At 38.5% G+C, this 27,268-nt stretch overlaps 2 protein-coding genes across 2 annotated transcripts in view; one reads left to right on the top strand and one right to left on the bottom strand.

The window, feature by feature from the left end:
* The window catches only part of TSPYL6 (TSPY like 6), a 35,298-nt gene extending 24,918 nt beyond the window's left edge, over positions 1-10,380 (top strand). Inside the window, 3 exon segments of the mRNA XM_032653306.1 lie at positions 9,318-9,744; positions 9,747-9,800; positions 9,803-10,380. Coding sequence (XP_032509197.1) covers positions 9,318-9,744; positions 9,747-9,800; positions 9,803-10,380 — 1,059 coding nt within the window.
* ACYP2 (acylphosphatase 2) overlaps positions 1-27,268 on the bottom strand; it is a 165,162-nt gene that overhangs the window by 27,436 nt on the left and 110,458 nt on the right. The gene's annotated exons all lie outside the window — the stretch shown is intronic.

Raw genomic sequence — 27,268 nt, 5'->3', positions numbered from 1 at the left:
TGCCTCATTCTATTTAATAATTGCCTAATTAAACTCTAATAATTGCCAGGGTAACTGGTGAACAAACACAAAACAAAACAAAAAGTGATTTAGATCAGCTCTTATACCACATTGCCAGAATAAGCCTCTAGTGGATTAAAGAGTAAATATTTGCTTTAATTCTTAGCAAAGCTATGAGAAAAGAAAAATCAAATATTAATGAAATCTTTAGAGGGATAGTATCTTTGTAAAGCTCAGGGCAGTAATGAAAATCACAAAGGAAAAAATAAATAGCTTAAAAACATCAAGTAAAAAAATGGTTGTAACATAAACAACTAACAAAATTAAAAGAAGGGAAACATAATTGGGAAACATTTGTATTGATCATGGTAGAAAAGTAGTGTATATATAATACATAAAGAACTAACTCAAATCTTCACAAATTTTAAAACCTCAAGAGATAAATGGTCAAAGGATATAAACATACAATTCACTTATGAAGAAATACAATTAAATTATATACATTAATCAGTTCTTGGAAGGATATTTATAATAGCAAAATACTGGAAACAAACAAAAAAATGCCCAATATAATTATACTATATCAATTCAGTAGACTATTATATAGCCCTTAGAATTATAATTATGAAAACTGAAAAAATGTTATTATTTAATGGTGGAAGGGAGCCAAATAATAATTCTACTTATGCACATCAAAAAAAGGCAAAAATGAAAATCACTATTGACAAAGAATAGTGGAATCATGGATGATATTTTTTCTGTAAATAAGATTGGGAAGGAATCAGGAAACCCCTATACTAGCAGTTGAACAATACTAGTTATTAAACAACAGACTCTAATATTGATTGTATTTTTCAACATACAGATGAAAGCAAAGAGTTAGAAGAAACCAGAAATATTAGTGTCAGCTGGTAAGTTATGAAGTTTCCTAGAGTAAGGATCTTTCACCCTCCAGAACCTTACAGAGAGCACTCACATTTCCCAAAGGCACTAGAGAAGGCAAGCACACACCTTGAGAACTGAGTGTGTGATTTTGCCACACCTTTGTCTGTGGAGCCCTGTTCTGGGCTGTTGGTACCATGTTTGTCTTCTTCCTTCCTGATGCTTTATTTTTACCATAATACTTTCTGTAAAAGTTTGCCTGGCTTTAGACAAATGTCTCCTTTTACATGTAAATTTCTTTTCTGTAATTTCTAATATATTTCTATTTACTTTTATGGTCTTTGATCTTCTCTTTCACCGCCTCCCATGTATAAGGCATAATTTAGATTAGGAGTTAATAACTCAAAATAACAGACATGGATTTGAATCCTGACTCGTTATGTGACTTTGGGCAAATTATTTATTTGTAAGGCCTTGGATACTTTTATCTATAAGATGGAAATAATACTACTTCATAGAGTAATTATGAGGTTTAAACTAAAGGAGATAATTCATGTAATATACTTGGTGTGGTATCTACTTGTAACACTGTAAACTCCAAGGTAATGACATAAATATGGTACTTGAAACGCTATTCAAAATTTTAACTATTAAGAAAAAAATTAAAACTCACAACCTTAAAATGGTTCTATTTCTTTGTATACATTTGATAGATCAAATTTCCTTATAAGAGAGTCATGGCTTAATTGAAAAAAAGGAATTTCCCTTATTCTTCTGTCCTGTGTTTGCCTGCTTAAAGATGCCTTGAATCCTTTATGGACTGGAGTCATATATAAATAAATAGATATACCAAGTTTCCTTAATCACAGCACCTAACTGAAATTTTTTATTTACTAAAACTGGAGAGGAGACAAAGAGAAAAATGCATTTATTCAATCCTGGCTTTATGAGTTCAATAGTCTAACCTCCTCATTTCACTACTGAAAGCTGTGGAATGATCAAAATCAAACTACAGAACTGTTTGATATAGTTCATATTTAAACTTTTGAAATGAAAATGAATCTCAGTTGAAAAGTTCAGGTAGGGAGGAAGGAGCATTTTAAAGGAATTAAAATGTGGTGGCTCAGGTTCAAAGGAACTATGGTTGGCAGAAAATCAAGGCTTTCCATGTTGTGTCTTAAGCAGTGTCAGTGACTGGAGTGTAGGTTTTCTGTATATGTGTTTTTTAACACTCCTTGAAATCGATAAGTGTAAAACGAGCATTACTTGCACTTTATTTGAATTTATTTGAATTTCAACAGTTACCAACAGATGTGCTTAGAATGAATAGGCCCCGATTCCCCAATAGCACAGTAATTCAAATCTATTTTAGACTCTGAAATGGGAGCTGTCTCCAGGAAGACAGCTCTGAACCTTTTTTCCAGCTGCAGAAATAACTCCTCTTGTTGCCCCTCTGACCTACACCAAGGGAAGCTGCTTGAAAAGATGTTCTTTTGCCAACAGTCGTTTTACCATTGTAATCCACAAATGGAAAAATAAACTGATGGCTCCTCTTCAGAAAATCTATTCTCATATCCCCCAGAACCAGGCAGATAAGTAAAGAAAACCAGAGTTCTTTTAATTCCTTTCTCATTTTCCAAAATGATAGATATTTTTTGTTACCTTAGAAAATGGGCCTTATTGACTAATAAGTCACTGTTAATCTTCTGCAAAGTAAGTTAATTCATCCAAAGTTCTAGGACTCCCCCAACCCCAACTTCCTTGGAATTTTGCTCCATTGGTTAATTCCCACTTGCCTAAACCAGTGCGCTCTCCCTCCCAATGGTTCCCACCCTCACTTTAAGATGAACAAGCCCCTCTCACTGGCAAGTAAAAACCTCTACCCTGGATTCTCTTCTAGCTGTTCCCCTATCTTATTTCTTCCCTTTGCACCCAAGCTTCCAGAGATGACAAATCCCTGTTGATTCAAATGGAAACTCTGACTTTGCTCTCAGACATAATAATGACTTTATTGGGTGCCTCTCTGTGCCAGACACTCTTATAGGCCTTAACATTTTTTTTTCTTGATTAAAAATACATGAATAATTCATGCTCATTATAACAAATCAAACAATACAGAAACAGATAAAGACAGCAACACAGAAGCAGATAAAGAACATCTCCCCTGCCCAAGCTCCACATCTTATTTAATGTTGCAACCACCATGAGAAGTAAGAATTATAGACCATATTTTATAGACGAGAGAATTGAGGCTGAGAAAGGCTCAGAGTGTACCCTGCAGTGTTTAACAGGAAGAGCTTTGGAGTCTGATTGTCTGGGTTCATTTCTTGACTTTGAGATTTTCTATGTGTCCATGAGCAAATTACTTATAATTTCTGTGCCTCAGTTTTCCTACCTGCTAGTTCATAGGGTGCAGTGAGTGTGTAATGTGCTAAAACATAAAAATATTCCTGTTTCTAAAGAAAAAAAGATCAAAAAGAGAAATTATTTTAAAATGACAGCTAAGAAGAAAATACTAAGAATTAGAGCAAAACTCTGTTCACCATTCTGCTACTAATGTAGAGCCTGAGTTTTTAAAGCTGCTGGAAATTTCTGACCCCAAACTATGCTCATACTGCAATGATGACACCATCAATGAACTTTGTTTTTTAAGATCACAATATTTTTTAAAAGATCCAATAATATTATTTCGATTTTTCATGATTAACTGAATTTTATTCATTTGCTACAGTATCAATTTCATTATTTTTAAAAATTAATTTTATCTCAATTAGGGTAGAATGATTATGTATGTTTAACATTTAGATATTACAAACATTCTACTTAGTGTTTTGACCTATATTTTGAATTTCTGTGATGGCTCTGTGTATCCCTGGCTGATTTGGTCACCCCTGTCACCTGGCTCTACCCGCCACCCTACACAGACCTCAGCCTCTTAACGTTTTATTAGGCACAATAATGTATATTTGCTCTCTATGAGTGCTGTAGTGGTAGAAAATGATTAAATCATAATTATTAACTTTCCCAGAGTAACTCATTACCCACACCCTGGTAACTCAAATATTTTCTCCCTACTTCTATATTTATATGCTATTTCTAAGAGGCAATAGAGATGACTGCAGCTATAAAGCTGCTTGGTTAATCACTCAAAGCTTCTTTTTTACCATTTCCTTTTCAAACACAGTTTAATGGTCTATGGGAAACAGAGGAAATTAACAAAGTGTACATCTCCTTCTCTTGTCTACCAACATTCTTTTGAATCTTAAGTACAGAGGCCCTCAGCTTTCTAAACTGGGTGGCCTAGCCCAAAGAACAGTATTTCTGTATGCTAAGTCACCAAACAAACACACTTGTTTAAAGAATTTAGGCCAAGAATGAGAGATTCCTTTCAAAACAAGTAAGAACTGAATGATATTTGAGGAGTCAAAGAAAAATAAAACTATACAATTCACAGGCTCTCTTCATTCATCTTATATTAAGTTTAGCTTTTAAAACATCATGCTGTTTCTGTTTCCCAGAGAATTTAAACGTTCACAATTCTGTGATGTGCAGATTTGTGGCTAAACTGTACTCTTCCCCCAAAGCCATCTTCTTTCTTTACTCTTATTCCTTCTTTTCTTTCCTTTTTCTTTGTCTTTCTCTCCCTCCCCCTTCCCTCTTTCTGCCTCTGGTTGACTAGATATTTCTGAGATTTTGTATTAGCTCTCCTTACTCCCCTTAAAACACTTTTATAGCCAGAATGTTTCAAGCCCAAAGTTAAAATCGTATTTTGTTCTTCTCAGTAGTTTCTAGTCCATACTCTAGGGCACAAGCAGAATGAAAGACCCCAAAAGAGAATAACATTTCGCACTGAACTCAAAAAGTATTATCACTACTCACTTTCCAATTTTCAAAAACATATACATTCCTTGTTTTTGATCACCTAACATATGTGTGACTTTCTTCTGCACACTTTGAGAAAGAAAAAAATAATAAAATACAGGCTCTGTGACATTAAGTAATATCAAATTCTAAACTTGTCTGCCTTTTGGCTAACTAATTTAGCCAAAGGAGGTGGTGTTATATAATTAACTGTGGCCCTAGAATACAGACCCAGCTTTAAATCTCCTGGCATCAGTTTAAATCACCTAATACCCTGCATTCTTGCTATTCTCATGTCATTTCTCCCTCATTTCTCAAGGATTTTAGCTCCTGGCTTATTCTCACTTCTTTCTCATCTTATCTTTCAGCGATTTCAATATACACACAGGTGATCCTTCCCACCCAGGCCTCCTGGTACACTGACCTCCTCCCCTGCAGTGACCTCGTCCTCAATATGCCTCATTGGAGCCCAAGTTGGATGGAGGAGTAGGGTTCTAACCAACTCCCTGCAGTCCACTCTCAGACCACTATCTCTCATCCTTCTAGCTCACTCTGGTACTTAAACCCAGGGACCCTTCAATTCCCTGGGTCTTCCAATCCATTGATCAGGCCACCTTTTCACTGTCCCCCATCCCTATACGTCCTTTACTCCTCTAGCTTAGATTCTAAGATCAAGATTACAATCATTCTCTTGCCCTTCTTGCTTCAGCTCTGACTAAATCCAACTCTGCTTACTCATGCTGCACCTGTAAATGAATGTGGCTGAAGAGAAATTCACAACCATGCCGAGGTGCCTCACTTCAAATTCATGATCTTAATGCTGTGTGACAATCATACCATATGTCGTAATCCAGTCACTCTTTGATTCTCTAGAAAACTATTTCCTACCCCTCTCTCCCCAGACTCCCACTTTCTCACTTGAGTTGAATCTTGCTTTCTCCTTTACCGAGAACACTGAAGCAAAGAGAAGAGAATTTCATAGACTCCATCATCACTTATACCCACCAAGCAGCAACTACACCCTCATACTTTGCCTTCTCGTTCCCATAGGTGAACTTGTCATGCTCCTATTGAAGGCTGACTCCTTCCCCCCTACGTAGGCACTAGATTCCATCTGCTTTCACCTATTCAAGGACATCCCTCCAATGATTCTCCTTTCTCTCTCCTACATTATTAATTTTTGCCCCCTGCTGAATCATTTGCAATCTTTTTCTCCCATTTTAAAGACGTTTTCTTTGACCCACTCTCCCCACCAGCCACCATCCCATTTCTTTGGAGCAAAATGGCAAGAGTCGTATATACTTGCTATTTTCACTTTCTCCCTTATGGATTTTCTCTTAAACCCATTACAGTCAAGCTGTCACCCTACCACTCCTCTAAAAGTGGTCTTGTCAAGTGATGACTCCATTTATTTCCCTTTTTGGCAAATTCCTCAACAGAATTATCAATATTCACTGTCTCCAATTTCCTTCCTCCCATTCCCTTTAAAACCTATTCTGACCTCCATCACTTTTGTTGTAAAATCCATTGGTCAACTCTCGTTTTACCTGGCCTGTCAGCACCACATCACACAGTTGAACACTTTCCTTTATACATTTGGCTTTCAGCGTACTGCACATTTTCAGATTCCCTCCTACTTCACTGGTCTCTCCTTAGTCTCTTACTGGTTCTTCCTCTTCTCCCTGACCTTGTAATTTTGGAGGCCTCAGGGCTTGGTCTATCGCTGCTCACATCCTTGGTGATTTCAGCAAGCTCTAACTACAGCTTTAAATATCATGTATGCTGATTATTTCCAAATATGTATCCCCATCCCAGACCTCTCCTGTGCTCCAAACTCCTAATACCCACTTGGTATCTCAACTCTGTTGTCCAACAGTCATCTCAAACTTAACATGTCCAAAAGCAAACTTCTGATTTTCCTGCAAAGGTCTGCTCTCTCATAACCTTCCCTATCTCTGCTTCTGGCAACTCCATCCTATCAGCTGCTCAGGTCAAAATCCACAGAGTCATCCTTGACTTCTTTCCTTCTCTTATACCCTGCATCCAATTCACCATGAAATCATGCTGGCTCTACCATCATACTGTAACCACTATCCACCTCCACTGCTACCACCTGGTCTAAGAAATATCATCTTTCACCTGTATTACTTTGATAGACTCCTAAAAGATCTCCCTGCATCTACCACTGGCCCCACACAGTCTACTCTTCACCCAGGAGCCAGAGTGATCCATGCAAAACATGAATCACATTTTGAGTCCTCTGTTCAAAATCCTGTAGTGGTTTCCCATTTCACTACGAATAAAAGCCAAACTTCTTACAATATCATGTAAGATCCTACTTGATCTGGCCTCTCTCATTCACCTTGTTCCAGTCACACTGATCTCCTTTTTATTCCTTGAACACCCTAAGCATGCTCCTGTCCTAGGGCCTCTGCTTAGCTCTTCTCTCTTCCTAGAATGCTCTTCTTCAGAATATCCACTTAGCTAAATCCCTCATCTTATTTGAATCTTTGCCAAAATTTTATCTTTTCAATGAAGTTTCCTCTGCTTACCCTATTTAAAACTACAGTCTGCTCCCCACTCCCTACCCCCAGGATTCTCAATCCCCTTACTCACCTCTACCTATTGTTTTATCTATAGCACTTATCACTTTCTAATATGTTTCATTTACTTTTTATCATTATTATTTATTGTCTTTCTCCTCTGCTAGAAACTCCAAGAGGGAAGAGATCTTTGTTCTGTTTAACAATGTATCCTAAGGGCCTAGAACAGTAGTAGGCATGCTACAGGCACACAGTAAATATGTGTTGAATGTTTAATAAAGAAAAGAAATAGATTATATGTTCCTTGAAGGTTAGGTAGTATCTGTCTCAAAATCATTTAGCCTCATGCTAACTTTATAGAAAGATTCTTTTTAAATTCTTGATTCTATTTATTATTTCTATGTCTATTTAGGCCTTTCACTGCATTTCAGTGTTGATGAGTTATATGTTTCCATGAATTCATATATTTCATCCAAGTTTGAAAATGTACCAGCATTGGGACTGACATATACACACTACTATATATAAAATAGTAGATAACTAATAAGAACCTGCTGTATAGCACAGGGAACTCTACTCAATACTCTGTAATGGCCTATATGGGAAAATAATCTAAAAAAAAAAAGTGGATATATATATATATATATATATATAACTGATTCACTTTGCCATACACCTGAAACTAACACAACGTTGTAAATCAACTATACTCCAATAAAAATTTTTTAAAAAAAGAAAAGAAAATGTACTGGCACAAGTCTGTCCAACATGTTCTCTTATATTTCCTTAAATCACTACTGTGACTGTATTTTTCATTCCAAATATTATTTATTCTCTTTCCTTTTATTATTAATCTTTGCTTGATACTCTCTATCGTCTTTCATTAATTTCTCCTCTTCTATTTATCATTACCTCTTCTCTACTTTCTTTGGCTTAACTCTACTGGTCTTGTACACACTACTCAAGTTACAGTCTGTGATGAGTAAGCGACACAGTGCTCACAAATATTTCCAGTTTCCTTCACCTTCCAATCTCAGGGGAGGATTATATTTCCCTGACCCCTTGAAGCTAGGCAAGGCCATCTGACTAGCTCCGGCCAATGACATACGTCACTTTTAATGGAAACATCTAAAAACCTATGCATGGGGAAAGGATGGTCTCTTCAATAAATACTGCTTGGTCAATCAGATAATCATATGGGAGGAAAAATGAATCTTGACTCCCCTCATACCATTCACAAAAAGCAACTCCAAATGGATTGCAGATATAAATGTGAACGATGTTAGAAAGGCAAGATTTCTTAAACAGGACACAAAAAGCACTAACTAAAGGGGAAAATGATAAATTGGAATATATGAAGATTCAAAACTTTTGTTCATTAAAAGGCATCAAGATAGTGAAAAAGCTACTCACGGAGGGAGAGGATATTTGCAATACACAGATCTGAAAAAGGACTCGTATCTAGCACGTATAATGCATTCCTACAAATCAACATGAAAAATATAGAACACGCAATGGGGAGAAGACTCGGTTACTTCACAAAAAGAGAATATCCAAATGGCAAAATCAAAACCACATGAAAAGCTTTCCAATTTCTTAGACACTGGGTAAATGCAAATTAAAACCACTATGTAACACCATCACACATACACCAGAAAAATCCGAATAAAAGGGATGGCAGAAGCCACAAAAATAGACTCTATGAGACCGAGAGCGGGTGCCTAGAGACTGAGGGGTGAGTATCGGGAAATTGAAGGGTGGGCTGCGCAACGGGCTGGTTTGCATGAGTAAGTCTTTGATTAGGAAAACAGATGCCAACAAACAGCTGGTCAGGCTGCTACCAACATAAGCGTCCCTAATGGGGCCAGGGGATCCCTCTCCCCCAAACCCGCAACCTCACTACTCCCGACCATGTCCTGGGCGACCTGGACCCACAGCAGGGTCAGAAGCTTCTAGAAGAAAGCAAGAGGATGAGGTGATGGTGGAGACGAGTGAGGGCAGCTTGGAGATCAAAGCACCCCACCACCCCAGCTTCCGGTGGAGGGGGCGCACCCAGAGGGCGCCACGGGCTGCGGACCTACTCCCCAGATCCCAGTCGCTGGGGGTCGCGACCATGGAGCGGCCGAAGCGGGGCGGGAGGAGGTCGTGCCACCCGGGGAGGGTGTGGAAGCAGCCTCTGCCTCTGCGGCAGCAGACAGCAGCCTGAAAAATGGCTTTCAGCGTGAAACTGGTGGGGAGAAGGCCCTAGAAACCTGTGGCACAGAGCGGTAAGAGTCTGAGCTGATGATGACTGGGGCGAAGGCCGCGGAAGCGAAGACTGAAAGGGGCACCATCTTCTCAGAAGCAGTGGACAAGGAGGAGAGGGTTGAAGTGGAGGAAAAGCCAGTGGCTGAGGAAATGGAAGTGGTGGAGGAGCACAGAGGGGTAAACGAGGCGAAGGACGAGGCAAGGCCCCGGCCCAGAGTGAGGGTCTCCACCTGAATCCCCTGGAGGCCATCCAGCTGGAACTGCACACCCTCAGGCTGACCGGGCCTTCCTCCAGTTCGGGTGCAATTTTGGGCGCATGTGTCAACACTACCTGCAGTGGAGGTACACCCTGGGCTTCTGAGTCACTACCGTTTGGAACCACCCACAGCTATCTGCCCTGATTAGAGGCAGAGGTGCAGAGATGTTCAGGTACGTAGCGAATTATAAGGTGAAGGAACTCAGACATCCTAGGATGGGGTGCAAGTTCAAGTTCTTCTTTCGAAGAAACCCATAATTCTTCTTTCGAAGAAACAACTAGATTGTGAAGGAATACGAGGTCAGATCCTCGGGGCACGTGGTGTTTCTTTCCACTCCGATCATATGGCACCCAGGCCATGAACCCCAGGCCTTTCTTCCTAGGAACCAAGACCTCATGTGCAGCTTCTTTGCCTGGTTCTCAGACCACAGCCTTCCAGAGTCTGACAAGATTGCTGAGATTATCAAAGAGGACCTCTGGCCAAATCCACTGCAATAGTACTTCCGGGATGAAGGAGCCCATAGGGCTAGACTTCTCCAGACAAGGGAGCCAGTGGAGATACCCAGGCCCTTTGGGTTCCAATCTGGTTAACCTTTGCTCTTGGAAATACTCCCACACAGGTCCCCTACCACCTCCTGCCAGACCTAGGCCTTAGCAACAGCAAGGGTATGCCTTTGACCGATTTTGTGCTCACCTTTCTGCACCTTCCCTCCACTGGACATCCAGCTCTCTCAGCTTTCCAGATTGAGACCTTCGTGGCTATGCTGCTTCACTTCCCCGTGGCATGCTATTGTGCATTAATATCACATGCTGCATGGTGGTAGTTCACACTCTTCTAAGCCAAATAAATGATGCTACAGATGGCACTGCCTTTGTCTGCACTGCTTGGACCCTGTTTGCTCCCAAGGCTTCTGGTCTAGTTACTACCATCTGGATTTCCAGCCTTTTTTTTTTTTTTTTTTTTTTTGCGGTAAGCGGGCCCCTCACTGTTGTGGCTCTGCCGTTGTGGAGCACAGGCTCCGGACGCGCAGGCTCATTGGCCATGGCTCACGGGACCAGCTGCTCTGCGGCATGTGGGATCTTCCCGGACCGGGGCACGAACCCGTGTCCCCTACATCGGCAGGTGGACTCTCAACCACTGCGCCACCAGGGAAGCCCTCCAGCTACTTTTAAGAGCTGTTTTACTCATTGGGCTCTGCACGTGGCCTGTGGACAATTGCTGGGCATTAATAAAGTCAAGAGAGAGAAGGGGGCTGCTTGTTCTCTGGTTTATGCAACTCCGTTGCTCTTCCTGCTTCTCTGATCACCTAATGCTGCCTGCTACTGGCTACACCCACCCCCTTAGGCTGCCACCTGCTGGATGAACATTTTCTAGACCACTGTCAGCTCCACTTTCTGGTTTTTGGTCAACAAGGATCTTCAGAACTGGTGGTAGACCCAGGCTTCCTGCCATCATATAAAAGACCTTTCTATTTCTCCCCTAAAAGACCTCAATTCCTCACCATCACTCAGGAACCCTACTGACTGTCAGGCAAGTGGTTGAGGTGACGAGTTAGACCCTATTTGCATGGCAAGGATAATGATGGTGTCCTTGCTAAGTACCAGGCTTTCTCAGCCTCAACCAGTGAAGCCATACAAAAGTTAGGTACTTTTGGGGCTTCTCGGGTGGCGCAGTGGTTGAGAGTCCGCCTGCCGATGCAGGGGACACGGGTTCGTGCCCCGCTCCGAGAAGATCCCACATGCCACGGAGCGGCTGAGCCTGTGCGTCCGGAGGCTGTGCTCCGCAACGGGAGAGGCCACAACAGTGAGAGGCCCGCGTACCGCAAAAAAAAAAAAAAAAAAGGTATTTTTGTCTCCCTTGCTCATCCTGAATATGAAGAAGTGCCAGCAGCACCAGGGTAGGTGTACAGTTTCTCTTCTATTTCTCACCTCCCTCTCTTTCTCATATCACTTCTATCTCTTTTTAAAAAGTGGTAGCTCAGAAGCATCTGCAGAAGCAGGCTTTTCGGTTTAACTTGGCTGTTTATCATTTCCAGAGGCAGAGAGATGGTCCTGTCAAGGAGACTATCAGAGCTTTCAGTCCCTCTCTGCCTTCTTCCCAGCCCTCACCCATCTATAGCAATGCCTAGTTGGTTTAAAGAAAGACATACATGGAATGAATGGATGGAAGAACTAAAGAGATTGTGATGGATGCCCGCCCTGAGAAGGAAAACTGAACAGACGGCCAGAGGCAGAAATGAGCCAGGGGAAATATGGGCCTAGAATAAACACAGGATTGACAGAGCCTGCAAGGAAGGGATACCTTCTCTTGTTAGTGGTGATAGGAGGAGAAGTACTTTTCTCAGGATTGGGATGGGAGAATTGAAGGTGGTTGAAGTGCTATGTTGCCAAAAGATGATTTTTTTTAAAGAAATACAAACAATGCAACTTTGTGTGTTTTATGTAGAAAATTAATACCATGCCCTTAATTTTACTAGTATTTAGTAAAACCTTATTACTTTCTCTGTTTCTGTTTACTGGCAAGATGTGGTTGTATAGATTTTCTTTTGCTTTTAGTTGGGAACATTTGGGAGAATGTTAATTTCTTTCTGGTACAATATGGAGACTTTTGTGAATATTCACACAGTTTTCAACCCGTTTCTGTTAAAACTGTATCTTTAGAAGTATAATTTGAATAACTTGGTCTTATCAGACTCTGAAGACTTTGGACTGTTGTCTTTATGGAAAAATAACCTATAAAAAAATTGTGGCTCTGATTGTCCTGACAATTCACCCTGGTAACAACTTAATAATTGATGTATCTCTTTTCCTAAATGGCAAAAAAACTTGTGAAATTGCTTTGTAAAATTGGAAGTGTACCATTGGCATATTTATCTTTCCTTATGTGCACCTTGGTAAAATAAACACACGTAAACAAAACTAAACTAAAAGCATGAAAAATAACAAGGGTGGAGAAATACACAGAGAAATAAGAATGCTCATACACTTCTAGTGGAAGAGTAGCTTAGTACAGATACTTTAGAAAATTGTTTGGCAGTATCTATGCACACCCTCTGATCCAGTTCTGGGAATATACCCAACAGAAATACATGCACTGCATATATTCACAAAGACATGCATAAAAGTGTTTATAACAGCCCAATTCTAAGAGCAGGAACTGCACCAGCATCTATCAACAGTAGAAAAAGTAAGTTTTGAAATACTCACACAACGGAATACTATGAGAAATAAAAAACTATGCCTACGTGCAATAATGTGAATGAATCTCACAAACATGAGGTTGGATGAAGGAAGCCAGTCACAAGAGGACATGCTGTGTAATTCCATTTATATATGAATTTTAAGAACAGGTAAAACTAATCTATGGTGGTAGAAGTTGGAATAGTGATTACTACCAAGAACAGTGAAGAGTCTGAGATTTTGCCCTGCTTACAAACTATTATGTTCCCTGCCTAGTTAACAGCTGCTGAGTCAAGAGACAAAGAACCTTACAACTCAATAGCCAGTGTCAGTATTGCAGCAACTTCTTGAGCCCTGCTTCCTAATTATGCAACATGAAGAAAGCCAGGTGACACCTGCACACACGCTGGGTTGCATTACAGGAGAGGAACCCTGAGTTTAGGTAACCTCAGTTTTATAATGGGAAGTAAACATGCCTACCCTTTGCTTTGAAGGGAGACATCTTTAACATACTAAACAGTATAATAAAAGACAATAATAAGAGACACAATCTCTATTTTTTCAAGACTTAAGCAAAACTGCCCTTTTCTCTGGAGAAAAACACTCTTGCCTTGCAAGGCTATTCAAATAAACTTGAAAGGGTACTCTGAACAAAGGCAGGTGGTATCTCTGCTCACAAGATGTGCAGCAGTATCAGAGACCCATGATAATTGTCTGCCAACAGTTGTGGGGTGGGGGCGGTACCTACTGGCTGGAAGGGAGGATGATGGTGGATTCTGAAGGGCTGGGGATGTCTGTCTTGATCTGGGTGCTACATACATGGGTATATTCAATTTGCGACACTTCACTGAGTTGTACATTTGTGAAACATATTTTTCTATATGTATATTTAATAAAATATGCTTGCTTAAGAAAAACAAAAATTAAAAAGAAACCCAAAGTAAGCAAAGAAAAATAAAACAACAAAAACAACAACAAAACCCACCATCTTTCTGGAACTTCAATGCTAGGAAATGACTGGCCAATTTCAAAGTATGTTTCAGGTTTTTCGGGGGTAGGCTGTAGGTCCATATATTAGAATTCTAATAGGATCATTTACTATACCACAAATGGTTAAAATCCATTTCCTGGGGGGCGGGGAATTTTTATCTAGGTATGGGCCATCAAGCTTTAGTATTTATATTGTTCCTGCTCTTTTTATCAACTGACTTTTATCAGAGTTGAGTTGTAAACAGTTTAATTATGGTTTGTGATGGTTCATTTTCAAAGCTTAGCTCTTCCAGCTAAATAAATGATAAAAGCCAAATATTATTTAGTTCTGTTGTTCAGCAAGGATGATGCTATTTCTAAGATGACCCCATCACGTTCTTGCTTCTTAAGATGGTCTGCATCAAAGTTTCATATCCTTTCTTTTTAGCCCTCCCTCTTTGAGGTATAAATATTTCATTGAGTGAAAAACAGAATTTCAAACTACACCTTTGGCACATGCCATAGAAGACTGCAATATTAATAGCAACAAAATCTTCTGTAAAACTAAAGAAATCATTTGGTTTGGCTTATTTGAGCAAAACCTTTCCATTTATGTATGTAACAAGGTATTTGGGGACAATAAGGATAATTCAGTGTTGAAAATGGCAGCAGGGTTTTTTTTTTTAACATAAAGGATATAAAAACATTTACTGATATGTAAGATTAACTTATTGCCTTTGAAACATAAGGTAGACTTAATTAGGCTTTTTACAATTCTTACTATCAATTCACATCACACATTATAATTTTAAGTGGCATCCATATGGATGGCTTGCCCTGAATTTTCCAATGGCAAAATTTTCTCTTTGCTATTGGTAGCTGGAAGCATAAGAGATGCAGGATACTTTGATTTATGTAAAGGAGTCTAAAATTCAAGTTTAGTCTGTCTTACCAAAATAGATGAGGATGGGAAAGGTGGTAGGTGGGATTTTTAAATTTAGCATTAAACTAGAGTCTAGAGCATTAAACTAATAGTGCACTGAGTTATAAGTTGGGGCACCTGGGTTCTAAAGGGCTCTGCTGTAAACTAGGCAAACCGATTGATTCTAAAGACAGTTTTCCTCATCTTTTTAGTAACAAGTTTGAAGCATCATTTCTTCTAAATCTGAAGATTTACTTAGCCCTTAAATATAAGCTTTCCCCAAGGTTCTGTGGCCTCCCCCGGCTTACTTTATCTCTGCTCTTCCTGGGTGACCTTAGCCACTTCCAGAGCTTCTGCCATCACCTTTGAGAAAATGACTCAAATTGGAATCTCCAACTCTTACTCTAAGATCAGGGTTTGACATGTCCTTTTGCACAATGTTTCCAGAATTGCTCTCTTCCTTTCCATATCTATTTTTACTTCAACATCTCTTATCTACATTACTAAAAATCTCTAGGCTTCCCTTCCTGAATCTGATCTTTCTCTTCCCATCATTCACACTACTGACAAAGTGATCTAATCCCTTTTGTAAAAATATCCTTGTCAACACACCACTGCCTGCAAAAGAAGGTCCTAACACCCTACTGTTGCATTCAAGGTCAGCTACAGCCAAGTCCCTCCCTAGCATTCTTGCCAGCATCTACTCACATTGGAGTCCTTGCTATTCCTGAAGCAGCCCATGCACTGTCTTGCCTCCGTGCCTTTGCTCATGATTTTCCCTCATCTTGGATTCTCTTCCCCGCCTCCTTATCTTTGGAAATCCTACCATTCCTTCTAAATTCAATTCAAATGCCATCTCCTCTAAATAACCTCTAAAACCTCCTACTTCCCATAGTATTTTATTTCATACAAGTTTATATTTAAGTTAGTTCTTTATATGTGTTAGTAGTGTAGATAAGCCTTTGTCTCTCAATTTTAAGTTATTTAAGATCATGTTTAGGTATCTTCTTCTGTGATGAGTAAGACACAGTTCCTGTCTTCAAGTAGCCTACATTCTTGCTTGGGAGCCAATGTACAGTGTAAGAAATGTTAAAATAAGTGCAAGCATAGAGTGCTATGGGACAATAAAATAAGACTATTCTGCCCCCCCACCCCGAAGTTAGGAATATTAAGGAAGGCATATATTATAAAAGGTGGCTTTTAAGTTCCTCTCTAGACACCATACTAGACTGTAAGCTTCTTCACAGTATGGAATCTATTTTTTCATCTATATATCTTTAAGGATATATATTTTATATCTAGTACAAATTAGGCACTCCAAAATTACTTAATGAATGTGTAAGTAAAAGATGCCTGAGTCCTTTATAGCTCTAAATGTGTAGAGTATGAATCATATTAGTCTTTTGTAGTGGTTTATTCCACTTATCGGTGGAAAATGGTCAAAAAATAATTGGCTACTGAAAACCTAATTTTAAAAAGGTAATAACATATTTTTAGGCTTGAGGTTTTAGGTAAGTGTTAATTGCCATGCCTGCCCAAATAATTCCCAAGAAAGAAGAGCCAGGGCAGACTTCAGTCAAATCCTTACAAGTACCTTAGTTCTAAGTCTCAGAAAGGAAGCTATGTCGATAACTGAGCTGTTTTGCAATTATAGATCCAAATTGAGTAAAACTTGTGATATTCGTTCCTTGACCTCTAACTTCATGTAATTTAAAGAAAAACAACAGGCTGTATTATGGCTCTTAACAATAGGCTATACTAATAATAGCCCTCATTTATTCAGGGCTTACATCATGGTACCACTGTGCTAAGCACTTCATGTGCATTATTCTGTTCTTATACAACTCTGCAAGGTATTCCTGACTCCATTTGCAGATTAGGAAAACAGGACTCAGTTGAGATTATGTTACTTGTGTTCAGTCAGTCAGCCAGACAGTGGTAAAGCCAGGACTCAAACCCAGGTCTGACTCCAGAGTCTAGTAACTATACATGGAGAGAAATACTGTCTTGTTTTACAGTAGAACATAATTTGCCAAATGGCTTTTTCTCATTTGTATACAAAGTTTCTTAGCGTATAAAATGTTTTACTAATTTCTATGTTTATTAAAGTTATGACACATCAAAATCAGAAGTACAGTACTAATAATATAATTGTTTTTTTCCTTTGAAGATTGTAAACCTATTAGGACCTAATTTCTTTTGATATCTGAATACCACTCACAAATGAATATAAGACACAATGGCATTTATGACATATCTACTGTTGGTTCACATCCCTTTGCTAAAGGCACTGTCACAGCTAAAGCATATTTTCAGGTGTTCAAGTGGCTCCAGCAAGCTTTCGGCTTTAATTCCAGGAGTAACCAGCAGTATTTGGAAGACAATGCATTTTGTCCAAGAAGACCAAATAGCAGAGGTCTTCGGGGTGGGGAAGGGATTATGTCACTGTCTAAAAATCCTTCATAAACTTGGCTCCTCGGCAGTGGGGAAGAATGTAGAGCCAAGCCGCACATGTGAAGTCCCAACAATGTGATGAAAAGAAAGGGATAAAATGGGAAAATCTCAAGGAAAATGCACAATGGAAGAGAAAAATAATCATAAGTTTTCAGTGTTAATTTTGTGTACCCAAAAGAACACTGGTGTGAGACCTAAGATACAATGATTTTTAGCTCCAGCTTGTTTTCCAATGTAATTTTGGGACTTCTGGGGGGAAGTAATTGGAATTTATTACTGTGACTGGAGTTTATTACTCATGATGGGAGTGAGGTGGACTAGAAAGTCTTAAGTTTCCTTTTAGAGCTTTGATCTTATCATGCTAGGGAGGCTGCAGATAAACACGTCTGGGGCTTTATTATTTAGAAATATGTTTAAACTTAAGAAATAGATGGACACCTTCTTAGCTTGATAAAATATACCCTGGTCCTAAAGTGACCATCAAGCTTACTGGGGAAACAGTAGAGGCATCCCCATTAAAGTCAGGAACAAAGAAGGATGTTCACTTGTCACCACTATTACTTAACAGTACTGGATGTTAGACAATATAGTTAATAAGAGAAACTAGAAGTACAGAAATTCAGAGAAGGAAATAAAAACTATCACAATTTGTAATCATTATGGAAAACCTGAGATATTCAACTGAAAAAGTACTGTAAACAAGAAAATTTAGTAAGGTAGCATGATACAGAATTACTATATAGACATCAATGCATTTCAGATGAACAAACATAGTGAGTTTAAAGTGAAATGGGGAAAGACTCCATTTACAATAGCAATAATGAAAGATGAAATATCTAAGAAAAAGAACTTTAGAAATGTGTAAGATTTATGAATACAATTTTAAAGCATTCCTGAAGGAGACAAAGTGAACAGCATGCCAAGTTCTTAGGAAGTCTCAATCTCATAAAGTTGTTCTTCCTAAGCTAACTTAGAAATGTATTGTAATTACAATAACAAGGCCAAAACTTGAGGAAGGGGTGGAGGAGAGACAAGCAAATTCCAAAATACATTAAAAAAAAAAAAGTCAGCTTCCCCGGTGGTGCAGTGGTTGAGAGTCCTCCTGCCGATGCAGGGGACACGGGTTCGTGCCCCGGTCCGGGAAGATCCCACATGCCGCGGAGCGGCTGGGCCCGTGAGCCATGGCCGCTGAGCCTGCGCATCTGGAGCCTGTGCTCTGCAACGGAAGAGGCCACAGCAGTGAGAGGCCCGCGTACCGCAAAAAAAAAAAAAAAAAAAAGAATGTCAACGAAGCCTCCAAAAATAAATACAAATGAAGGGGGCTATTTCTAACACTTATTATAATATAAAGCTACAATAATTAAAAGTGTAGTACTGACACAAGAATAAACAAATGAATCAATAGGATGGAACAGGAAGTCTAGAAATAGACCCCAATGCATACAGAATTTGGTGTATAAACATGGCATGATAAACATGGCATCTGAAAGTGAGGAAAAGATGGACAACTCAAAAAATTGTCTAGACAACTGGAGAGACATTTTTAATAAAATTAAGTTGGATTCATGCCTCATGCTGTACACCAGGTAAATTCCACAGGAGCAAAGATTTAAATTTTAAAAATACAAAATCGTAAAAATACTATAAGAACACAAAGGAGAACTTCTTTATTAACTTGGAGTGGCGAGGCCTTTCTATTATTTAAAATCTGGAGGCATAAAGGAAAATATTGATAAATACAACTACTTGAAAAAAGTTTTTAATCTACATGGTAAAAATAAAATCCATAAGAAAGTCATAAGAAAAATCACAAACTGGAAATATATAAATTCATAACAAGCAAATTTTAGAATGGTGAGAAAGGATATATACTAAAGGTCTGCAAATCACTGATTCAGGGATTTGCCAAAGAAGGAAGCTAACTGGATTATACAGTTGGCCGTCCGTATCCATGAGTTCGACATCCAAAGATTCAGCCAATCACAGATTGAAAAAATATATATATTTTTAATTCCAGGAAGTTCCAAAAAGCAAAACTTGAATTTGCCACATGCCAGCAACTATTTACATAGCATTTACATTGTAATAGGTATTATAAGTAATGCAGAGATGACCTAAAGTATACAGGAGGATGCTCATAGATTATATGCAAACACTACACCATTTTATATACGTGTCTTGAGCATCCTTGGAGTTTGGTATCCATGGGGGAGGGGGGTGGTCCTGGAGCCAATCCCATTCGAGTACTGAGAGATGACTGTATACTTTACCTAAAGCACCAAGTATATGTCAAATACAATCCTATTTTCCATTTTAATGGAGGAAATCAAAATGAGTAGACAAGCCTGCAGTTGTCTCAGGGATATCAGTGATGGGCTGGGTCACCTCAGGATTACTAAATTCTGTAAGCATATCCTGTTTGCCAAACCTGGTGGTTTCCATCCTGTTTGATGCTCTGCTGTAATTGCTGCAGACAGCAGTGACCTCACTGTGAAAGTCGTTTCTATAGTGGTGTGCATGGATTTGCACAGGTTAACTCAAATATTATGAATACGGCAAACCTGCCGTTACCTTCACCAAGCATGCAATGTAGTCATGGTGTCTGCACTTTTGTTAGGCCTGTTATAAACACATAGGTAATTTCTCCCATATACTATCATTTCATCTGAAACATTTTCACACTCTTAACAGCAATACATTTGATTAATAAATCTGGTATTATGGAATATGGTTTATCTCTTGAACAAAAACTTTATTTGATCATTCAAGAGAAAACTATGAATACTTCTTCTTCTCCTGACATAGGTAAGTCTCTATCTCATAGAGGAAAAAATACAAAACCACAAAACTTTTTTGCAATCTCTTCCCCCATTTGACTTCAGATAGAAACAACACAATAATATCAGAGGTTTCAATTAAAGAAGTTTGAGGGAAAGCCCATGGTTATTGCACCTTGAATCTTTTCAGTCAGTTTTTTTCAAGTTAGGCCTACCTCTTGAGCACCTGAGAACACATTTCAAATACATTTTATTAATAGAAGGTTTCTTTCTTAGCTTCAATATCACATTTAAAGCAGCTGGAAATTTTAGAACAGTCCAAGAACATACTTGTTATTTCCATGGAAACTTGGATAAGGGTCAGCTGGCCTATGTCATAAATAGTTTCCCATGATATGCCACAATTACAGATTAATTCAGCTTATAATAACTGAACTGATTGAATTAAAAATGTTTTTACTCGCAGGCATTTGCCCAGAGGGGATAGGGTGCTCCACTCTGGTACTCCTTGCTCCAAGGGTGCAAAGAATATATTCTTTGGGCCATGTCTATGGCACTTGCTCTCCAGCTAGCCAAAGGAAGAGAAAAGAACAAAAATAAAGGCTACCAGATTAAAAGGGAAGATTTTACCAAGAAAAATAAAAAGGTACAAAACCTCTTTACCTCAATGAGAACAGACATGCAACACTTTGGCCTAAATGTTTTCTTTCCAGAATTACTAAAATAAAGTGCTAGATCTGGGTTCCACGGCAAAAGTAAAAGGGATCTTATTTTGCAGCCTAAGCCACTGAAGCCGGAAAAACACAGGCTGCTTGGTAATAATAGCCCTAGGTCTAGCCCTCAGGGTTTCTCACTCCTACATCATTGTGTTCCTCACTCCATGTGCAGGAGGGCTGCTCATCTCAGAGTTGCTTGTCTAAATTGCAAGCTTCGTAATATAATCCTCAGTCTTGGGAATTTTCACTTGTTATGGTATTGATGAGGGAGGGGATGCTGCAACGACAAACTTCTGAGGACCAATAAAAATGGGAAAATGAAAAGTTAGAGAATGAGAAAGGTATTGATGTCTTAAGGTGTGCTACAGGAACTCTGATGAGAGACAACTTTTTCAAGTTATTAGTCAGAAAAAGAAATATCTTTTTTGGAACAGGAGAGTGAGTTCTCTAGGCCACAAAAGTTTTCAAGTTTTACTTTTCTGGGAAAAGGCAATTTTCTTTTATGATTCTCTGCTTGCCATGTTTTGGTACACATGTAGACTGATTCCTGAATGAGGTGTGTTTTTCACCGTAAATTAATCAACTGATACCGAGTTTTTCTCTCTCTTCTTAGTTCAAGGGTTGTGACTTCATTCCTCATCTAAAATTTAGTTTCTAAAAATACACTACTGAGATATGGTGATATTCCCTTCCCCCAACACTTCTGTGGAGATGCTCAATCCTACCCACCTTCATTAGAATAACCCCAGACCAACATCTTACCTAACCATGAATTGTCCAAAAAGACTGTATTCACATGCACACCAACTTTTAACTCCCCACAGTTACTCCACCCACTAGCAGATATAACTAGGTAAAAATGTTAAATTTCTGCAACTTAAAGTAATAATACTAACAAATAAATTAAAGTCAAGCAAGAGACTGGGGAGAAATATTTGCCACATATATAATAGATAAAATTATTATCCAAAATAAATGAAAACTCCTACGAATCAAGAACAAAAATGTAAAATACCACAACAAGGACAAAGTACATAACAGGAAATTCATAGAAGAGATACAGATGGTCAATAAACATATGGAAAGATACTCAACTGTATTAATCTGTAAAGATCTAACTTAATCAATAATGAGATTTTTAGGGCTTCCCTGGTGGTGCAGTGCTTAAGAATCTGCCTGCCAATGCAGGGGACACAGGTTCAAGCCCTGGTCCGGGAAGATCCCACATGCCACGGAGCAACTAAGCCCGTGCGCCACAACTACTGAGCCTGCGCTCTAGAGCCCGCGAGCCATGACTACTGAGCCCATGTGCCACAACTACTGAGCCCGTGTGCCACAACTACTGACACCATGAGCCACAACTACTGAAGCCCGTGCACCTAGAGCCCATGCTCCACAACAAGAGAAGCCACCACAATGAGAAACCCGTGCACCGCAAAGAAGAGTAGCCCCCACTTGCCACAACTAGAGAAAGCCCACGCACAGCAACAAAGACCCAACACAGCCATAAATAAATAAATAAATAAATAATTTTTTTTTAATGAAAAAAAGAATAACCCCAGACCCCCTCAACCATCCACGGGGTCACACAGGTAGGAATACCACATTAACTTCATTCTGAGACGAAATCCCCACCTCTAATGACAGAATTCTCAGCCCCTGGACCACTGGGGTTACACTTCCTTCTAGGGAACACTCCCAATTTTTAATTGGTGAGTATATGTACAATTTTTGATATAAATACTTTAAATTTAGGGATTATTTTTAAAGTACATAGTTCTCACAAGAGAAGAATTCTAAAACTAAATTCGTATGTAAACATATGACATTTAGAAATATTTACCAGTTTCTTCTTCCCTATTCCATCATGAAGACAGCTTTTTGGCTTTTTGGTGAGCTATGACTAAGCTCCTATATTTGTCTGCCATCTCACCTTCTTAGGTCGCCATAGGTGGTAAAGTAAGAATCATATTAAATTTTAGCTCAGCTGTGATAATGCTGCGCCCCTTTCTAACCTTGGTGGCTTAGACAACCCCCTGGAGCTTCTTAGTCATTATGAGCTCAGTGCTTCTAATGAGGACAGATGGCACAGCCCCAAATAGTCCTCTAGATCATAGCAGATACTAACAATCCTATTTCAGGGGTGAGGAATGGGAGGAGCAGTGAGGTGGTGGATGCTCTCCTCCTTCACTTTTCTAGGAAGCTTCATTTTATTTACCTCATTAGCTTCATTATAGACTAGAAAATACGTGGGCGGTGGGGGAGACTCTGGGTTGATGACTATCAGTTCCATTTCTGTTTTGAAGCTGACTAAACGCACAAGACAGAGGCCATTCTCGCTTTCTTTATAAGCAGTGAAATGTGAGAGTATGGCATCTTTTCTTTCAAGCAGGATCCCTTTGAGACATTCTTGGAAAAGCAGCATAATCCATGAACATCGGGAAGACATGCTGACCTCAGGCAAGCTAGAAAAATACTGTAGGTGCCGGTGAGGCAAAATCATTACTATTAGAGGAGTCAGTTCTCTAGCCACGGAGCTTTGACCTACATGACAGGTTCTTTCTGAGTAGCTATAATGCCTGCATGCTGTGTGTAGGTCTAGGCATTAGAGGTGGATTTATGATTTACTTAGGGAAATAAATGTACAAAAGACATGTAGAAAATCAGAGTTAGGGTTTTTTGCCCATAAAAAAATGATGTATTCATGTGAGTCCCTAAATAGCTACATAATAAATAGATATCCCTACAAACCACAAATGAAATAAACCAGGCATTACCCAGGTGCTGGCCAATTTAGCCTTTGACTTATAAGCATTCACAATATTTTGCAAAAGTAATTGAATAAGATTTTATGTCCAATCATAATAATTTCACACTATGAAAAACACTGGAAGTGTCTTAAATATACCTATTCATTAATTCACTGGAAAATAATGCATATTATTTGGTAGGTACTATGAACTGAATTGTACACTCCCAAAATTTGTATGTTGAAGCCCTAACTCCAATGTGATAGTATTTGGAGATGGGGCCTCTAGGAGATCATTAGGTTGAGATGAGGTCATGAGCTGGGTCCCTAATGATGGGATTAGTGCCCTTACAAGAGAAGAAAGAGACACCAGAGCTCGCTCTCTAGGCCATATGAGAACACTGTAAGAAGAGAGCCATCTGTAAGCCAGGAGAACAGTCCTCACCAGAACCTGACCATGCTGGCACCCAGATCTTGGATTTCTAGCTTCCAGAACCGTAAGAAAATAATTCTCTGTTGTTTAAGCCACCTGGTCTATGGTATTTTGTTATGGCAGTCCAAGCTAACTAATGCAGTAGGTTTAATATTTTTTAAATTAAAAGTCTTTAAAAATTTATGGAGTACGTGTTTAAACTAAATGCTGAGATGCCAGTTAATTTAAACTAATGAAAGCAATGCTTTTGAACATATTAGTATTTCATTTTACTCTTTTAGGTAAGAATCATGGAAAGAAATGTGATCAAAGATACTATCTTTACATGCAAAAGAACAAAGTATAGATTATAAAAATTAAAATCCTTGCTTAGCTTATTTCTCCTTGTCTGCTTTCTTCACTTTCTATAGAGAACTCTATCTTCCTATATCCATCATCTATTAGTCATTCATTCATCCCATACATATTTATTGAGCACCTAACTCTGCTCCAGATACTAATTCCAGGGATTGGGATATAGCTGTGAGCAAAGAAGTCTCCTCCCTCATCGAGTTTATATTCTAATGAAAGGTGACAGAGAATAAGCAAATACATATTAAATATATGACGTGTCATATTTAATAAGTGTTATGAAGAAACATAAACTAGGTAAAGGGTTAGAGCACAGTGTGAGAAGAAGAGGAGGAGTCTGGGTAATAATTTTGAAAACGTGGTCAGGGAAAGCCTCTCTGATAAGACCACATTTGAGCAGAGACCTGAATCATGTAAGGGAATGAGTCTTGGACATGTCTGGAAAAGCGTTCCAGGCTAAGGAAGCAATATCTTCAAAAGTCTTGAGGCAGCAGTATGCTGGCTTATTAGAAAAAGAGCAAGGTAGTTAGAGTATGGCAGGTGATGGGGTCAAATAGGTTGCCAGGGATCCATTCAGGTCTGACCAGAAAGTTAGTGAGAAAGTCTCTAGAAGGGAGGGAAGAGGGAATGAGAAAGAAGCAGTACTTGAGAAGACAATGGCTGAGACTTTCCCCAAATTGACAAAAGTCATAGATTCAAGTAGTTCTCCGAACCTAAAGCAAGATATATAAAAACAAAAGCACACTGTGGCACATCATAGTAAAAATGTTGAAAATTAAAGTTAAAGAGAGAATATTAAAAGAAAACTGAGAGAAAAAAAGATTAACTTCAAAGGAGCAAATATTAGACTAATAGCTCATCTCTCAAAAGAATTGAGGGAAGCCAGAAGAAAATGAAATGGTAGCTTCAAAGTGCTGAAAGAATATAACTGTAAATCTAGAGTTCCCTACAAGCTACCCTTCAATAATGAAGTGAACAAAAGACACTTTTCGTGTTGTAGTGGGGTGGGGGGGGATGTAGAGAGTGTTTCACCAACCACCTACTTTAAAGAAAATACTAAAGGCTGTATTCAGCTCCCAGATGGGAGCTCAAAGATGCAGGAAGGAATAAAGAACGATAAAAAGGACAAATGTGTATAAATCTAAATGAATTTTGATTAACTGAATATAACAATAGTTATAATAATATATTAGGGGATTTTAAGTATATGATAATATATTTGGGGATTTTATATATAAAAAGAAAATGCATAAACCGTAGCATATAAACCATATTTGCATCAAGCATAGGAGACTTTAAGGCAAAAACCATTATTAGAAATAGGTATGCTTCAAAATGATAAAAGTTTGAGTTCTTTAGTAAAAGATAATAATTCTACATTTTATGTACCTAATAACATAGCCCAAAATTATATATTAAACAAATATTGACCAAAAAAAAGAGGATTAAAAATAAAATCAGAGAGATTTTAACATATCTTTTTCATGTACATCAGACAAAATAATTTATAAGGGTACACAAGATTTGAAAAACACAATTTGTATATGTGACCTAATAGTCACACATACTACACTGTACCCCCAAACTGCAGAATACACGTTGCTTTTAAATATACATGGATTGGGCTTCCCTGGTGGCACAGTGGTTAAGAATCCGCCTGCCATTGCAAGGGGCACGGGTTCGATCCCTGGTCTGGGAAGATCCCACATGCTGCAGAGCAACTAAGCCCATGCGCCACAACTACTGAGCCTGTGCTCTAGAGCCCGTGAGCCACAACTACTGAGCTCAGGTGCCACAACTACTGAAGCCTGTGCACCTAGAGCCCGTGCTCCACAACAAAAGAGAAGCCACCGCAATGAGAAGACTGTGCACCGCAACAAAGAGTAGCCCACCGCTCGCCACAACTAGAGAAAGCCCACGTGCAGCAACAAAGACCCAACACAGTCAAAAGTAAAATAAAAATTTAAATAAATACAATAAATCTATATACATGGATCATTATAAAAATCAACCATATGTGAAAGCAGATTGTCACAAATTCCAACAAATCAAATTCATACAAAGTAAATTCTTTGACCACTTAGGAATCAAGACTAGAAATCAATGACAAAAATATTCTTAGAAAAATCTATAATGCTTGTAAATTAAGAAATACACCTCTTAATAACCCATGGGTCAAAGAAGAAATCACAATGATAATAAAACATATTTTGAAGTGAATATTCATGAAAATTTATGAGTCACATTAAACCCACTTTAAGATGAAAATTTGTGTCCCCAAATACATATATTAGAGAAGAAAGGTGAAAGGCAATGAGCTTAAAAATTTATAAAAAGAACAGCTTATATCTAAAGAAATAAGAGGACAGAAATAAAAAGATTAAAACAGCAATAAATAAAATAGAAGACAAACATACAATAGAGAAGATCAACAAAGATACAACTTGGTTCTTTGAAATGACAAGTAAGTTTATAAACCCCCGATGGAGAAAAATGAGTAAATACAGAAGGTAAGCTTAAATAATCAGTATCAGGAATAAAGGAGGGGATATCATTACAGAGCCTACAGATATTAAATGATAAGAGACTATTATGAACAACTTTACATCAATAAATTGTGCATGTGTAAAAAAATCATCGAGCTTTATGCTTAATATTGTACACATTACTGTGTGTATATTTCAATAAAAAGGTCAAGAAAACATGCATCTTACAAAAACTGACAGCATAAGAAACAAAATGTAAGCAGTTCTCTGTTTTAAAATCAAATCGTTAATTAAAAACATTCCCACAATGAAAACTGTAGGTCTGGTTGGTTTCTCTGGTTGATTCAAACCAAATACTTAAGGAAAAAATAATATCTATCTTACACAAATTCTCCCAGAGAATAGAAAAGAGAATGAAAAACAACTGCCAGTTCATTTTATG

The sequence above is a fragment of the Phocoena sinus genome, chromosome 13 (genome assembly GCF_008692025.1).
Source record: "Phocoena sinus isolate mPhoSin1 chromosome 13, mPhoSin1.pri, whole genome shotgun sequence".
In the NCBI taxonomy this organism is placed as follows: domain Eukaryota; kingdom Metazoa; phylum Chordata; class Mammalia; order Artiodactyla; family Phocoenidae; genus Phocoena; species Phocoena sinus.
Note: the sequence above shows the minus strand (reverse complement) of the source record. Positions and strands in the feature narration are given on the sequence as shown.